Below are 18,141 nucleotides of genomic sequence, written 5' to 3' on the forward strand. Positions count from 1 at the left end.
GTATGAGTTGAAGACAAACGTAGGTTAGGGCTTGAGTAGGAAAAAAGTGTAAAACCACCTTTGAGGTGTCAGAATGAGTCAGCCATTTGGCTGGAAAGAGGCACACTGCGGTGTGGGGGCCCTCTGTGGGTACACCAGCACTGCTGGACACTGACTGGGCTGAGCCAAAGGTATGCTGTGGGAAGAGTGGCAGCACAACCCACAGGTCCCCTCCAGGCTGGCAGCAGGTGCTGTGCAGCTGAGAGCAGAACAAGCTGACATGTCCTCAAGAGCCCCACACTGCATCCCCAGCTGATATCTCTATTGAAATGAGTCATCTATTTCAGCAAACTCAAAACCTCCTGAAAGGGAGACATCAGCTCACCTGCTCACTCACACAGCAGATTTAGCTCCTCTACCACTGAAAGAACCCTTCTCCATTGAGACAGTTATGGTTCTGCTGCACGGCCAAGGTTTGCAGGCTCCTCCTTCAGGTTTTGGGTCCTTCCAAGGGATGCTAAAAGCTGGTGAGCTGGCCTCCCCTTGGAGTCAGAGTTCTGCACTGGCACAGCACTTTCCTGGCCTCACCAGCAGTGCTTATGGTCCCTTCCTCAATAGAGAAAGTTGTTTGATTGAGAGTTCAATAACTATTGAACTCAATAGGGTTGTTTCAGCTGTTTCTGTGCTTTTGTCCCCTCAGCCCAACACAAAAGGCAGAGCTTTTGGCTTTCCCTTTGCTCTTTACTCCTTGGTCATGCACGGTATGGGCAGCAGAGCAAACGCAGTGAATGCAGGGAGCCAAGTGCTTTGCTGGTGAAGGCAATTATGGGGTAAGCCGTCTGAGCTACAGGATACACTTGTTCCTCCTGGTGATCAACCATAGGTAGAGGCCGAAACATTGCAGGGCTGAAACTGTGCTTCGCATTTCCCCTTCAACCACGAGATGGAGCAACTCAACAACAAATGACTGCAGAGCCAACGAATTTAGGTAGAAGGACGTGACATCCAAGTTCTGGCTCTCCTCGCAGGCAGTCCTGTGGGGATGTCGTGATGGCCCAGAGCCAGGATGTGATCCGTGGCTCAGGGTGAACAGGAACAAATTCCAAAAGCCTCTGGGCCTTCTCCAGCCAGGGGGATGGAGGGGAAGGGTGTTGTTCCTGTGCCACTCATTGAAGCCCTCCAGCAGGACCAAATAGCTCAGAGATGAGCTCAGCTCTTCACGGTGACCCCAGACAAGCACTCCAGCAGTAGAAGGTTCCCCAGGACCATCCTAAGGCTTTGCACATTGGTCTGTTGAGGTATCTGCTAAACAGTTTGGTGTCCCCCACTGCTGTTCCCTTCTGGCTGGCTCCCAAAGCTTCCTCTCCAGCACAGAGCTACAGCAGCCCTTCTGAAAAAAGGAAAATCCAGGGGTGGGGACATAGGAGGGCAGGGAAGAGGTGTGAGAAACTGAAAACTGGAGATGTTGAAGGGCATTTGAGGGAAATCAAATAGGAAAGCAAGAGGACTATAGCAGAGAATGCTCTCTCTTCTTGAGTAGAACAATGATTTTTCTTCCTAATTAGACTCTAATTTAGATAACCAGCACCTTGAGCTGGCCGGTGCAGCTTGGCACAGCTAAGGGAGGGTCAGCCCCAAAGCTGAGCACAAGGAACCAGCAGAGCCTAACCTGCTGCCACCCAGGGCCGCCTGCATGACCTAAAGGGCAAATCTGTGTGGTGGTCACAGAGAAATGGCAAAGATCTCAACACAAGTCAAAATGCGTGTGGAACAGCTCCTTCTTCAGGAAAAAGCAATGAGGTGACACACACATCAGGTGATCCGTTGCCCACTGGTGGCATTGGTGACGTGCAAAGAGGTGCAAGACTGGAGCAGGCCGAACAATCAGACTGCAAGACAAGGGGCAGCCCGCCCACTCTTGTGGTCCTACTGAAGAATCACAACCTATCAGCATAAGATAAAGGCCTACAGTGTGAAAAGAAAGGCACCTCGCCTGCCCGCAGCTTCCTCACCCCTGCATCACAAGTTGCACTATTAATCAACAGTCTGGGAGTACCCCAGCCTTTCTATATGTTACTCACACTGTTTCATTTCCCCTTTGCTGTCATCCCGCAGCATCACTTTTTCCCACATTCTCCAAGCGAATTTGCACCACCTGCATGCCATCCTGGCCACTCAGCTACAGAATCCTCCCTAAAAAACTTGCCAGGATATTTGCTGACAAAAAGCCCTTGGCAATGGCTAGAACATGGTGTGCTGAGAACAACCCGTGCATTTCTGCTTCCTTATCCACTCCTTTTCAGAGCATCCCACTTCAGACGTGCAGTCACACAAGGCTTTCTGTCCAGACTTCTGTGCACCCCCTGATGAGGCAGGCAGTGCTTACGTGCCATGAGAATACATGCATCCAAGGGAAAATGAGAAACAACTCCACAAATACTAGGAGAAATCCCTGCAAAGGGGGAAGAGTGAGCAATCCTTATGAACACTGGGTATCAGAACATCTGCAAACAAGGGAGCGGAGATCTGTGGTGGCTGGGTTCTGTCCCACATCCCCAAATTTACCCCCATCATCCTTATTTCCCCTTTTAGTAAAGGGGATTGCAAAAACACATACAATGGGCAAAAAAAGTAGTTTTCCTGTTCCTCCCTTAACAAAGTCAGCACCTGACATTCTTCATAGGTAAATTCCCTGCTTCTCAGCAGTATAAGCAGATGCAAGCGCAACCTTTTTCCTTTGTTCCTTTTTTCTTTTTCATTTTTTTTTTAAATACCAACTCAAAATGAACATTTAAAAATCACCACTGAAAACTGATGATCTCTTTTTCATTTCTGGTAGCACGAAAAGGAAGAGGCACTGACAGCAGTAGCTCAGGATATAGGTTAAAGAAGCCAATGCTCTTGTAGAAAGAAGTCACACAAAGCTCTGCAGGGCTAGAATTTCCTCCTCTGTTAATGGAAACTGCTCTGAATGGGTGACTCACGGAGATGTGAGCCTCACAAAGCAAACTATTTACATCCTCAAATGAGCTTTGTGACAGATCACCTACGTAGCGCATATGTGTAGACAGAGTGGGGATGTGTTGCTGTAATGGAAATGCATGATGAATCAAAAAACAGCAGCACTTCATGGATTCTAACCTCCAGATTGGCTGTTTCTTTGCATGCAGCTCACTCCACAGCCTTCAAAGAACACACAAGATTCAAGAATTCTACAAGCCAAAGGGAGCAAGTCAACAAGAAGTGCTAGAGATAGCCCAAAGGTGAGTTGGCAAGATACAGCATTACGTTATAGAGAAATCTTACCTTAGAAACTTTCTTCTTGCTACATGATCTGAAAACTAAATGTACTTTGTGTCACCTGTTTTGCTCACAGCATGTTTACTTGTTGGGGTTTTTTGGTTTGTTTCTGAAGAAAGAACAAACCATCCTTTGGCATCTTCTCTTTTTAGAAATCTATACATCAAGCTAGACTGAAATGTCTTTTAATCATCACTAGACCTGTACCAAGTAAAACTTTGGGTAAGCAGCTGAAATTTTACTTTCTTACTTTATTTCCCTACACCTACTATTTCCTTTGACACACTGTAATTTAAAAATAAAAATAATTAAAAAAAAAAACACTGAAGGAAAAAGAAAGGTCTAATGAAATCTTCCAGAAAGGCAATGCAGCAAAGAACTTTCTCAATACTGATAACTTTTCAGGAATTCCTTAACCAACTTGTCATCCCTTTGGCTGTCAGCAATCGGTTCCCTCCCAGCATTAAAAGGGCTGGCAATGCTTCATGCAAGGATGGGGACTCTGCAGGAGAGCAGCATGCTGTGGGCTCAGGACACCATTTTGCTCAGTGCAGTGCCTCTGCACAGCTTCATCTCGTCAGTGTAACCCCTCATCTGTTGTAACCCCACCTGAATCTGTGGGCTTGGGTGCCCAGTGCCACTCCCAGCAAAATCCCAAGCCCTGCTGCTGCAGGAGGGCTGAGCTCCCAGGCACTGAACAACCTGCTGCATCACTGGGGATGCTTCTCCCTTCCACCCTCTCGGATCCCCAAGTGCTTCCCAACCTCAGGCTTTCCTGTCCTGTTGTATTTGGATAAAAGATTTTCTTTGTTTTCCCTCAGTTTCTCACATAAAGCAGCAGAGCTGCACTGCTGTCAGGGCTGCTGCCCCACTGCTAAGCCGTGCCCCCGTGTCCTCTATGGTGCTCTGCAGCAAAGGAGGCTACTGAGTGCACAGCCAGCAGCACTGCCAGATGTGGGGACACACATACCTGCTCCAGCAGCATGCAGGCGGCACCTGACCCAGCAGAGGGATGCTTTTTGGCACCCACTGTCATGCCAGCAGCTATTCTCCTCATCAGGCTGAGTTTCTGGGGCTGTTTTTCTCATTTCTGTAATGTAACCAAGAGCTTACAGAACTGTTTACCCGGCATCAGCATGTCCTTACAGAGCAAACTACCAACCTGCTCTTCCTTTCTAATAATTGCTAGTTTTTATGCAAGAATTCTTTTTCCACTGTGCTGATCTTTGTCTCAAACTACAGGGCAAGAGAGCTTACCTCTGAAAAGCCAGGGAAGCGGCTTGGTCTGCAGAACAGGAACGTACACTGTCCACCTAATGACAGGCTGCCAAATCCAAAATGAAACAGCATCAGTGTCAGTAACTCACATAAGAAAAGCACCAGGTGAAAGTAACAACAGTTACGGGGAGGCAGATGAAGGTGGTTTCTGAGCTCTAACAGAAAGATTTTTAAAAGGGTTTACTTACAGACAAAATCTGCTGTGAAAGAATTGGCTGCAAGAAAGAACCAGGTATCCCTGTGCGTTTGGATTTGTGAGTGATTCTGACAGCAGAAACCAATAAGAGTTTTCCTGATCCTTATCAGGAGAGCCTGAGGGCAGGGCCCAGCCTTCTTCTAACAGAGGATTACTTCAGGACCCCTGCACAGACTTGTCTACCTTGATATTTTTAATCCTCTCTCAGGGAGAAGAAACCACTGCATATTTGCTGCACTCTGCAGCAGACAGCAGTTTACCAGCTGTGGTAAGTCTGGCTGATTTAAGCAAATGTTTGGGTTCCTAAGTTTCATTTTTCTTCCGAAGACTTAGTCTCTACACGTTGGGAAGCCAGCACACCAAGAAGAAATACTGTCTCCAGGTCTGCAGACACTTGCAGACCTCACTGGCCTTTGTATCAGGTTTTAGATGTGGTCTTCAGTCTTCCTTGTGGTGCAGGTGATTTTGTTCTCTATACTTACCTGGAGACATGAATGACACCTGTACCAACAGCAGTATCAACCCCAGAGTAGAACTGTTCCAGCTGATCATGTACACTCCCACATTTATCCTGGGATTGCTGTTCAATGTGATGGCCCTCTCGTTGCTATTTTTTCCAGCTAAAAAGCTGTCAGAATCTACAGTCTACCTGATAGCCCTTATTTTCCTGGATACTTTGCTGCTGTTCACTCTTCCTTTTAAAATAGTTTCCTATCACCTCCAGAACAACTGGAAATTCGGGTCCATGTTTTGTTCCATCTTGGAGAGTCTTTACTTTATAAATATGTATGGCAGCATCCTCATCTCCCTCTGCATCTGCGTTGACCGCTACATCGCCATCCAGCACCCTTTCATGGCTCCCGCCCTGCGCTCCACCAAGAAGGCTGCTCTGGTCTGTGCTGCCATCTGCCTGGGCATCTCGGCCGGGACCGTGTCTACTTCCCAGTTTCATGAGGAGAGCTACAACATCTCGTCCTGCTTCTACAACTTCTCCAAAAGCACGTGGGAAAACACAGGCCTGATAATCACCCTGGAGATGATCTTCTTTGGCAGCATGGTGGCCATGGCCTTCTGCACCGTTCAGATCATCAGGTGTCTGAGAAATCACAGAAAATCAGAGAACGCCCAGACACTCATGACCAGAGCAGAGAAGGTAGTAGTGACAAACTTTGTCACGTTTTTGGTCTGTTTCACACCTTACCATGTGACGTTCTTCCTGTACTTTTTGGAGAGAAATGGCATCATGCACATCCCTTGTCACGCTGTGCTACGGGACATCCTTCAGGTCACCCTTTGCTGGGCTAATCTGAACTGCTGTCTGGATGCAGTCTGTTACTATTTTGTTTTAAAGGAGTCTGCAGAAGGTTCGTTGCAAAACAAAGTGAGAAATCACCAAGAGGAAAGGTTTGATCTGCACACTGAACGTTAGTTACTTCACCCGGCAAGAGGAGATGCTATCATGAAAGGTGCAGGACCTTGAACTACTTTTCTAAACCATTTACTTTAAATACTCGGATGTGAAAATACATCATAAAAAGAACAGAACTAAGCCCATTCTCAGGGCTCCTAGCTGATTTGCTTCCCTTCCACAATGCTTTGTGTTGTCATTTATGGATAAAAAGAATCGAAATTATTTCTTGTAAATAGTGATGCATATCTCTTTGGATTTGTGATTCCCTTTTACTTTGGGAAGAAAAAAAAAAAAAAAAGAAAAAGAATTTACTTACAGATGGTAGCATTTTTCACTCCAATGTCCTCACCACACCTGCAGTCCTCCAGGCCTTCAGTCACTACAGCCCTGGGCTGCAAAGAAGCAGAGACATGGAGTTTATGGCAAAAAACTTCAGATGAAATCCTGTTGCCCCTGCTGCCCTGATCATACACGTTTGTGTTATAGACTGAGTTCCAGATTTCCCTGCCAGCTCTTTTTACAGGCTTTTCACATATTGGTTCCTTCCTGGTTGGAACTACAAAAGTAGTTTCATGCACAGAGCCAAACCAAACAAGACATTCAATAAAAAGCCTGAGCCCAGCGCAGCAGTGAACAGATGACAACCCCCCCATTCACAGGGAAGTAAGTAAAAGCCCCAAAGCAGCAGCCAGCACCATAGGACCTCAAATGACTTCTTGTACCTTGGAAGAAGATGAGCACTATCACTTCCCAAACAAACGAGGCAATAAAAAAAATCCACTGACAGAAGCCTCACATACTGATCAGTTACTTTCTTATCAGTGCTCACAGGCATCCAGATAGCCTGAATTTGTCATTGGTGGTCCCAATGAGAGAGGGACTGAGAGAGGCAACGCAGTGCCCTGGGCACACTGCTGCCTCCAGCACTGCTCTGTAGCAGCCAGTCCCTTTGCCAGGGTTGAGAATGATGACAACTGAAGCAGTTAGTGTTCATATTCACGTAGAGCTGGATCCTTGCAGTATTATCTCCCAGACATGGATACTAATTCCAGCCTCTGCACTGACTTTTCTCTGTACATTTGTGAGAAGGATTATGCATAAAACCAAGAACTGACTTCCTCTTGAGCTCCACTTTGCATGTGGAGAAAGTGAAAGTTTATGATGTTGCCACATCTTTGTACGAGATCTACACTGAAGTGCAGTTGTTGAAGAAGGAAATGCAAGCCTGATGCGGACATAAGTATCTTCCATTTCCTCCCTCAGTAAATTCAGAAAATCTAGCTAGCTTCCCTGCCAGCAGACAGCAGATCCTCATTGCCTCCTTGTTCACAGCTTGCCCTTAGCTGCACTGCAATAGACACAGAGGTTTTATCACTGAGATTTCAGACTCTTTTTGGAAGCGTGGTTTATGTATAACAGAAGAAAGAAGTGCTGGTGCAGAAGACTTAGCAGTGGTTAAAATGGACACCAAAGGGATTGTTGACTTTAACCAATAATGCCTGAATATAGGAACAGAGATTGAACCAGTTCCTCATGAGGCAAAAAATGCCTTAGTATAATGGGAAACTGATTTCAATTGCATTTCTGCAGCACGAGGCAGCTCCTCCTCCCACAGAAGGAGCGTGAAATAGTTTATTTTGCTTTGCAAGTGGAGTGCTGCAATGGGCACAGGCAGAAATCACACTCCATTCAGCAAAGCTGCTGCATACTCTCTTAACTGACCGCATTTACTGGTGATAGTGATGTTATCAGATAAAGTGCTGTAAAGATACAGAAATGACACAACACAGTGACAGGAGCACTCCCATTGCTGACCTTGCTGTGACAGAGTCAGAGGCACACACGGCCCTGGACACATCTGGTATTGGTGGGAGGATGCTCTGCCTCTCACACCTGACCTCTGCAGCCTTCTCCTGGATTTGCAACTGAGCAGTGTGCAGCAGTACAATTCAGTTGAGTGCAGCAGCTTGCCTTGCTCAGCTTCAGAGTGAAGGGGCACTGATTTCACTAGAAAGGCAAAGACTTTTCCCTCCACTGAGAAACTTCTAGCAATAGGCTCCAATGACTCTCAGTATTTTAGATACTGTGAAAGGCAAAGCACACCTACAACATCTCTGTTTATCCATCATCTCATCTCACTTATTCTCCTCACTCCAATTTTTGTACATTGCTGCTTCAAAAGGGTGACATTTACCACATTTTCTAACATGACAAAACAGTTGCTGTGAAGAATCCCAACAGCTGTTCTATGAAGGATCACAAACATTTCCCAGGAAGAACATCAAAGAATGTAAGATTTTATGTCTGCTATATACCACAGATTCCTATTAATCCCTGTCTCCATTTCAAAAGATTAAGCTGGTTTTATACCTGTGAGCAAATATTAGCAGTTTAGAGTTCTGAACGTGGCCAGTCAGTTGTTCATCTGAAACAAAGCATTACAGACCCAGGAAATCCAGGTTAGACTGCACTTCAGAACACATCAATGCAATCCTGACCATTCCCTGTTAAGTATTAACTTTGTGATAACAAAACCATCTCCCCGAGTGACATCTAACCCAGGCCCACTTGGCCAGCCAGTGTCTGAGACAATGAAGGACAGTATTTGAATTAGGTTTATGCATGAGAAGTTTCAGACAGCAGAGACCAGTCTGACTTCAGCTGTGTTAATAGGCTTGAAAACATCCCAGCTAGAAGGGGGCAGAAACAAATGAATGGGACTGTCTGCAAACCAGACTTAGTGGAGCTGTAAAAGCCCTGTGGATAGGTTTGTTTCCCTCATGCAGAGTGAAATAAGTTAGTATTAATAATGAATGTGTTTATGCAGGCCATTTTGTATAAGTAGAGAGAAAGCAAAAGAGGCTGAGCTCTGAAATACACATCCTTGATCTGACCTCAGGCTCTTGCAGAAACTCCTGCCTGCATCTGCCCAGCGAGGGTCATGGGGCAGAACGCTGCTGCACAGTGAGACATGTTCACTGCCACCTGAGATGCTCTGGTGTGCCCCACTCAATCACCCATTCCAAGTTAAATGGGGATGGGCTCTACTGGGCTCTTCTCACTTCTCACTGTCCCTCACTGCTAGCCTGCCACGAACCTCCAACCCCTTAGGGCATCACACACAGCACAAGGACTCCTAAGTCCTACCCTGCTCACTGAACTTCAGGTTGTGTAGCTTGCAGATCAAGGCAGCCAGACTCCCATATCGAGAACTTATTTGCTTCAGGTGAAGGGGCTGTTTTTCTAGAATTCATACATTGAATTCATACAATTCATACATGCATACATTCAAGAATCTTATTTTCAGTGTCCTTCACCATTCTTACAGTCACATCTGTCACACGAGGTCTACACTCCTGCTCCCACCCAGTGCTTACACGTCCTTTGAACACAGATGTGAACAGAACCATGTAGGTCACCCTCTCTTATTAAAGTTTGGACAAAACTGTCTGGGCACAAATTATTTTCCCAGGCAAATAAAAAACGTCAAAGCAGCAAAACTTGAAGGTAACCCTGAAGGAGCTGGGAGAACAGAAGATCTTTGCAGATCAGTTTGAGGGCTCCTATAAAAGTCTGTGGGTAACCAATGTGGCACAAAAGTCAGAACAAAGTGTTGCTAGGCAAGTTTCCCAAATCCAAGGAGATGAAGAAGAGGCAGTGCAAGGCTGCAGAAGGTGACAAACCATTCTGTGGAGCAGAACCACAGTGCAGGTACCCTGCTGGAACAAACAGAGAGCAGAGGGGGAATTCACTGATGAAACTTCCATTTCTTTAGTGCACCCCACTCTCACTGCAAGCCACATTCCCTCAACTTCTGCTGCGCCTGATGTTAGAAACCCTTTTCTGTATCACAATCAGCAGCTGTGGAAATGAAGTCAGGATTGTACTGGAGGGCATGATTGAATTGTGAGCACCCAATTGTGCTCACTGCAGAGATTCCAGTGGTCAGGCTCCAAGCAAGGAATAACTAATAGGGATAGACCAGTTCTTGAGGAAAAAAAAAGGCCCTGCTTTCATGCACATAGTATTTGTTAGGAAGACCAAGGAAGGAGAATAAAGTCAGAGATGAAGCAGCAGAATCCTTCAGGGCTGAAGGTTTTTCAGGAGAATCTTTAAACTGTAAACAAAATTTCAGAGCTGTTTGGGCTTTGCTTTTGCAGCCCTGGGTGGAAGTTTGTAGACACAACCCAAAGCAGGTGTCAGGTTTGCTTTAGCTTTTTCTTTGTCACTTCACCCTCATTCATTTGTCACTATTTATACCCTTAGAGACGATGTCCAACATCTGTTACTAAACGGTGAAAGGAGATAAAAACTTCAAGAAAAAATTAACCAAAGAAGGAAAGCAAATCAAAGCAAAGAGCAGAGGGTGGTAAATTAACAGCAGCTCTCCCCAGCAGGTGCCCGCTCTGGAAGCTGCCGTGAGAGATCTCAGCAGCAGCCCCAGTGCCAGGAAAAGGATCCATAGGGACTGTGGTGGCTGTGGGAGCGTGCAGGAATCGTCCAGTAAATCGGTGGGAAAATCTCCCTTCCTTGGGCTGCCACAAAGAGAAAATGGCAGGAGAAGGTACAGGCAAGTGGCAGAGCAGTGACAAGGCAGCAAGCAATGCAGCTGCTGGGGGCTGTGTGCCCTGCCAGCATGCTGCCTCCTGGTGCTGCCCTCTGGCACAGGGCTTTGTTCAGACACAAAACAAAAAAATCCATGAAAAACAACACCCTCCCGCCCCCAAAACAGCAACAATACCCAAATATTTCCCCACATACCCCACTGCCTTTGGGATTTGCTTCCACAAGGAGTCCCTGCTACCCATTAGGCGGCCATTCCCTGGGCAGGCTGCTCCTCAGCATGGTGGCTGGAGGGGGTTTCTTTTGGGTATAGGCAGCAAGGGATTGCTCTCCTTTCTCCTCACCTGCAAAATTTAAGAACAGCTGCCATCAGAACAGCAGTGCTTTTAAAACCTTCCTTCACCCAGTGAAGATTTTGCACAGAAACACTCTCTCGCCTCATGGCACTGAGCCACATTGCTGCGAGGAAAAGAGGTGGCCTGAGACACCACCGTTTTTGCTTTGAGCTTCCCTGTCTACTTCACATTTGGGTGAGCACTGGGACACTTACAGGAGCAGATTAAAAGCTGCACGTGAGGAGGATCCGGGCACGAGGACACAGGTGTGTGCTGCCATCCCATCGCCATTTGGGACACCTGTGGCAGCCCCACACCATCTGGTGCAGGAGCTGAGCAGCCCTTGGCCCTGCTCTCCGGCTTGAGGTTAATGCAAAACCGTGGGGTAAAAGGGAGCTGAAGAATTAAAGACCTGCTGATTTTGTATGGGCGAGCACAAAGTCCTGCTCTGATGAAAGGCAGCACTGCAGGAGCAGCTAGGCTGAGCGCTGGATGAGTTCAGATTGCCAAGGAGATTCAGGCCAAATATTTACCCTTTGGTGCGATTAAACAACTCCATCCAAAGTGCTGAATGAAGGCGAAGTGCTTTTCCTCTGCAAACCTCATTATGGAGTCGACATGCCTTCCTCTCCCCACTCAGGAACCTGGCCAGCAGGTTTGCTTTTGCTTGCTGTTTGCTCATCCATTTCATGGGCTAACACTGTCGTGAGGGGGGTGGGGGGGGAAGAGAAACCATTTACATCCTTGACATCTTAATTGAATCTTTTTTAAAAGCTGCTATAATGCCCAGGGAGAGATGGTCTGAAACACGCATTGCAAACCCGTCTTGTGTCTCAAAGGGGCCCAGGCTGAGCTGCGACCACCTGTGCTGTGTTAGCACTCACAGCTCTGCTTCTGGCTGCTTTTCTGCATTTTACACACACTCATTTCAATTCATGGAAAAGGGAGAACAGCCCACGTGGAGTGACTTTATTAGAGCAGAGGCAATTGTGGCATCACGAGAGCCAACTTCGATCTCTTTCGGGGCCTACTTGGAGCTGTCTCATGGGCTAGGGTGTTGGAAGGCAAGGGGGCCTGTGAGAGCTGGTCAGCATTTAAGCAGCTCTTCTTCCAAGCTCAGGATCAGTGCGTCCCTGTGAGGAAGAAATCGGGAAAGGGTGGCAGGAGACCTGTGTGGATGAGCAAGGAGCTCGTGCACAAACTCAAAGGAAAGAAGAAGGCCCATGAAATGTGGAAAAAGGGTCTGACTACTTGGGAAGAATATAGGAATGTTGTCAGGGTCTGCAGGGATGCGACAAGGAAGGCTAAAGCCCGCCTGGAATTAAATCTGGCAAAGGGGATAAAGGATAATAAAAAAGGTTTTTTCAAGTACATTAACAGTAAAAGGAAGACTAGGGAGAATGTGGCTCCCCTGCTAAGTGACGGGGGTGTTCTGGTAACGGGGGATGCTGAGAAGGCGGAGATACTGAATGCCTTCTTTGCTTCTGTCTTCAGTGAAAAAGCTCCCCCTCGGGAATCTGAGACCCTGGAGATTAGTGAGAGGATCTGGGGAATGGAAGACCCCCCTTCTGTCAGGGAAGAGGTGGTCCGGGAGCGCCTAGGCAACATCAATGTTCAGAAATCCATGGGACCCGATGGGATTCATCCACGGGTGCTGAAGGAGCTGGCAGAGGTGATTGCTGAACCGCTTTCGGTCATCTTTGAGAAGTCTTGGAGGACGGGGGAGGTGCCTGAAGACTGGAAGATAGCCAACGTCACCCCAGTCTTCAAAAAAGGCAAGAAGGAAGACCCAGGCAATTATAGGCCAGTCAGCCTCACCTCTGTCCCTGGAAAGGTGATGGAACAGCTTGTACTGGATGTCATCTCCAGACAACTGGAAGAAGAGGAGGTTATCAGGAGTAGTCAGCACGGGTTCACAAGGGGGAGGTCGTGCTCGACCAACCTGGTAGCCTTCTATGATGTTGTCTCTGGCTGGGTGGATAGGGGGAGAGCAGTGGATGTAGTCTACCTTGATTTCAGCAAGGCATTTGATACTGTCCCCCATGACGTCCTTATAACAAAGCTGAGGAAGTGTGGGATAGATGAGTGGACAGTGAGGTGGGTTGAGAACTGGCTGACTGGCAGAGCACAGAGGGTCGTTGTTGGTGGTGCAGAGTCCGGTTGGAGGCCTGTAACTAGCGGTGTTCCTCAGGGGTCTGTGCTGGGTCCGGTCTTGTTCAACATCTTCATCAATGACCTTGATGAGGGGATAATGGCCACCCTCAGCAAGTTTGCCGATGATACGAAGTTGGGAGGATTGGCTGACACGCCTGAAGGCTGTGTTGCCATTCAGCAAGACCTGGATAGGCTGGAGAGCTGGGCAGAAAAAAACCAGATGAGGTTTAACAAAAGCAAGTGTAGAGTCTTGCATCTGGGGAGGAATAATTCCATGCACCAGTACAGGTTGGGGGATGAGCTGCTGGAGGGGAGCTCAGCGGAAAGGGACCTGGGTGTCCTGGTGGATGACAGGTTGGCCATGAGCCAGCAGTGTGCCCTTGTGGCCAAAAAGGCCAATGGCTTACTGGGGTGCATTAAAAAGAGCGTGGCCAGCAGGTCAAAGGAGGTGATCCTCCCCCTCTACTCTGCCCTGGTAAGACCTCATCTGGAGCACTGCGTCCAGTTCTGGGCTCCCCAGTACAAAAAAGACAAGGATCTCTTGGAAAGAGTCCAGCGGAGGGCCACGAAGATGGTGAGGGGCCTGGAGCATCTCTGCTATGAGGAAAGGCTGAGTGAACTGGGTCTGTTCAGCCTTGAGAAAAGGAGACTGAGAGGGGACCTGATCCAGGTCTATAAATATCTAAGGTGTGGGGGGCAGAATGGCGAGGCCGGACTCTTTTCAGTGGTGAGTGGAGACAGGACAAGGGGAAATGGCCAGAAACTGGAGCATAGGAAGTTCCGCACAAACGTGCGCAAGAACTTCTTTACAGTGAGGGTGACGGAGCACTGGAACAGGCTGCCCAGGGAGGTGGTGGAGTCTCCTTCTCTGGAGATGTTCAAGACCTGCCTGGATGCCTACCTGTGCGACCTGCTGTAGGGAACCTGCTTTGGCAGGGGGGTTGGACTCGATCTCAGGAGGTCCCTTCCAACCCCTACAGTTCTGTGATTCTGTGATTCTGTGATCTGACAACAGCAAGAAGCAGCTGGGGCCTGATCCAAAGCCTTTATCTTACCTCCTGAAAGGAAAGGAGCACAAAAACCACAGAACAGCAAGATTAAAAATTAGTTGCACCATTAATAATGGATGGGGCACAGAGAGAAATCCTGGGGAAATCTCTTTAAAAGACAATGAATTCTGAGAATTTTCTTCAGTGTGCTTCAATCAGTTGTCCTCTTCTTTGAAGCTTCTTTCCCTAGACTGAGCATGAGAATATCTCAACTATTGCATGGTATGATTTCAATTGGACTCAAAAACAGATCTAAAAGCTCAATTGTGAAGTTATAAATACTTGGCCTTTCAGATGAATAAATCTAAATGAATTGAACAACATCGTGGCTTCCACTGAAGAATTCTTTTGCACTAGCAAGAACAGTTAATCAGAACTGGCATAAACACATTCCCTATAAATAATAATATTCCCAGAGAAAATATTCTCTGCAAACTTAAGGAAACAGCTGCTTGTTGATTCTTCAACCCACCCATCCGAGGCATCAACAAGACAGCCTAAAACAAGATTGTCTGTGAATACAGTAGAGATGCTGAAAGCAGCAGCCCCAAGGCAGCAGGCAGGGACACACAGTTGGTATTCCTGCTCAGTACTTACCGCCTTACCTGCAGGCACTGCATGTCAGATGCCGCTGCATTTCAGAGCGATCAGGTCTGGTCCTCGTGCAGAGAAGCAGAACTCTCCTATGTACATGAGGCTGTACTGCAGCCACCAGGAAAAGCAACAGCTAGTATCACCCTGTCCTGAAGTCAGCTTTGTTTTGTAAAATACCAGCCAGTGTAAATATCTGATGCACAGGGCCATAGGTGTCCAATCCTTTGGCTTGCCTGGGCTGCACTGAATGAAGAGGAATTGTCTAGGTTGCTCCAAAAGCAATTCCTCCTGTTTACTTCCATGGAGATTACAACCAATACGAAGAGAGCAATAACATTATTTGATGGAGCAAATTCTCAGATACAAAACACTTTTTCAACATAGGTACCACCATTAGCTATGAATTTTATGACTGGAGGAGACACGATCAGATTTTTGAGTTGAATGTCTGATTGCAACTATACATTCCATTCAAAACTTTGTGGATAATGTATTTAAATTGACTGAAAATGGAGTCACAAACATAAACTGATAATTTTTTCAGCAACCTTGAAACCTATCCTCAAATTCCTATATCAGAATGAAGAGCACGGCATATTTTTTGCTGTTCACAAGACTGTGTTTAGCCAATGTATCCTTACTCTCCAGGAAGCAAAAGGGCCCAATTTTGGACATCCTAAGGCACATATGTAAGTGTGTCCAAGAGTTAGAACAGTCTTTTATTAGTTTGGCATCAGTAGAAGGTATCTGACATCTGTTCTTGTTGAGCCTCATGGGCTGGGTACAAACAAGAAGGCAAGCTTCACGGGACTTCCCACCAACCCAGCAAGATGCCCCAGCCTGCAGTGGGACACACAGACAACACATTCCAAGGAATGTGCTTGAGGGTGTTGGGACGGGCTGCTCCTGCTCCACGGCAGGGAGACTGAGTTCAGAAGTTATCCTGAAATCCTGTAGTCACACATGGTCAAAACAGATGAGTTTCAAATTCACGGTAACAGCAGATCTTGCCTCTCTATTACCCTTCAAATGGCTAGCTAGGTGAAAAACTAAGACTTCAGTAGTGATGACGAAGAATATTCCAGGCACTGGTCATCAACAGTCAGAATATGCCTATTTCTTGTACTAACACTGAAACGGATGGTCCTAATAGGTGCACACTGAAATCATCTCCTCAGCACTTACTTTTTAGGACAACATTTTGATTTTCCCAGTAAGCAATCTCCTGGCAGAGCACCACTCAGATCACAGCTTTTTCCTCACTGACCTCTCTTCTGGAAGGGCCGCAGGAATTTCCTGAGGCACAGACACAGAGGAACAGTGGATTTTCCAGACGTGACTCCAGAAAACACCTTTGCAAGCTGCCACCATTTCCATCTTCACATCAGCCCAAATTAATAGCTTGAGCTGCAGAACAGGCTTCGGCAAATGATTGTAGAATGCAAATCCCTTCTACAGAACCCCAACAATGGAAAAAGCACCCAGGTACAGAAGAGGTAAATTCAAAAATGTGTTTTGATTGGGAACAAACACACACTTTATGTATCAGAGGTAAAAGATTTTATTATCCCATGGATGTTTCCTAAGAGGTAAGAGTTCTACCAGACAAAATATACAAAGCATTTTCTTTCTAGACAACTGCATTCTCACCCTATGAAACAGCAACCACATTAGTTCACCTTAAAGAATCAGGGCTTGTCCTTACAGCTGCGGGGTTGCAGGGAGTTAGCATATTCAATGACCAGTTAATTCATGCAGAATCAGAGGGAAGGGAAAAGGTCTGAGCGCTCACTTGAGTGCAGGCTTAGGATCCCGGAAACAGAGAGAAATGCAGGGCTTAAATTTACCAGTTTGTGATACTTGCACCAAGCAAACCGATACTCTGACTCTCATCATTCACTCTGCAATGAAAGGCTAGGGCTAATAGCAAGTTGTAGTTGGAAAAACACAGCTGTACTATAAAAGCAAATACTCTGCCGGCAGTGGGAAACTTTCCTCACCGGTCTGCATGAAGCACGTGCCATCTGACATCTCACATCCACCTTAAAGCAGGAGATCAGCATCTCCTGCTCTACCTATTAAGATCTAATGTTTATGGTTGACTCTTATATAAAAAAATAATAACCTGGGCTTCCAAGGACATACTAATTGCTACTGCGTTATGTGATCATTTTAAGGTACTGTTTTGTTTTCATATAATTAGCTCACAGTACTACTAATAGAAGTTTGACTCTCAAATACATTAATTTTTTTTGGTCCTGCTGAGTTAATGATTGTTCTTGCATTTACTTTATCCTTTCTCTTCCTGAAACAACAAGCTCATTTCAACAGATGAACAAGTCCAGATTTGCTGAAAACCAATTAACAAGAATGTGCCAAGCTGTTCTTTCAAGTCAAAAAACTGCCTGCATTTTAAGAACCTCATTAGTTTTAACTATATTTATGGAACAGAGGGAAGAAGATTTAATTACCCTGCAATTCTTCTTTCTGATGATCAATAGAAACACAATTTTGTTCACACAATTTCTCTGCAGTATATTGATGCACTGAATCTTGCCTTGTATCAACACCTGCTCTCCAGCGGTGCCTACAGATGACACAACACACAGCTGGGCTAGAGGAATTATGATCAAAACAGCTTTCTTCAGAGGAGTCCTATGGGAATATGCTCTCAAAAACAAACAAACAAACAAGCAACAAAAAAACCCCAAACCACCGTTTCTGCAGTTGCCAGTAACTACTGATTCTGCTGCTGATACCACTTTGCATGCTGGCATGGCACCCATCCACAGACAGATGGGATTCTGACAACTCAGAAAGACAGATCTATGTGAACAAAACTCATCTTCCAGGCAGGAGCAGGTCTGGAGAGGTGAGCTGAAAATAAAGCGCCCAGCTCCATCAGCAGCCCATAGATGGGACGTCAGATATCAAAGGCTCACCTCTATTTACTCAGGCAATACGGCAGCAAATGAGCTCAGGAGCCACAAGCAGACACCACTTGCTTGTTATACTGAAGGCTGAGGGAGGGTAGCCTGGCTGATTCCAGGTATGCCACTGCAATTCAGCCAGAAGATAGACACAGAAACAATGCATACGGGCTGCTTCCACTGTTTGAAAACTTGGTCTTCATTGGGACAACAAACTGTGAGCATCACAGCTCAGTGTGGGCAGAAACCCTCCTTCTGCTGAGCTTTCCAAATCACCCTCTTTGTAACTTCACATCTAATTCTAAGTCCATCTGATGACATACTCTGTCATGATGATCTGTCATCAGCATCA

At 46.4% G+C, this 18,141-nt stretch overlaps 1 protein-coding gene across 1 annotated transcript; it reads left to right on the top strand.

The window, feature by feature from the left end:
* Positions 1 to 4,595: 4,595 nt before the first annotated feature.
* On the top strand, positions 4,596 to 6,182 carry LOC306949610 (lysophosphatidic acid receptor 6-like; the record flags this gene model as incomplete). Its single annotated transcript, XM_079539590.1, is given in 6 exon segments — positions 4,596 to 4,644; positions 4,647 to 4,662; positions 4,735 to 4,811; positions 4,962 to 4,988; positions 4,991 to 5,021; positions 5,231 to 6,182. Coding segments are annotated over 6 exon segments (1,152 nt in total).
* Between the last annotated feature and the right edge of the window lie 11,959 nt (positions 6,183 to 18,141).

The sequence above is a fragment of the Tetrao urogallus genome (assembly GCF_951394365.1).
Source record: "Tetrao urogallus genome assembly, chromosome: 9".
In the NCBI taxonomy this organism is placed as follows: Eukaryota; Metazoa; Chordata; class Aves; order Galliformes; family Phasianidae; genus Tetrao; species Tetrao urogallus.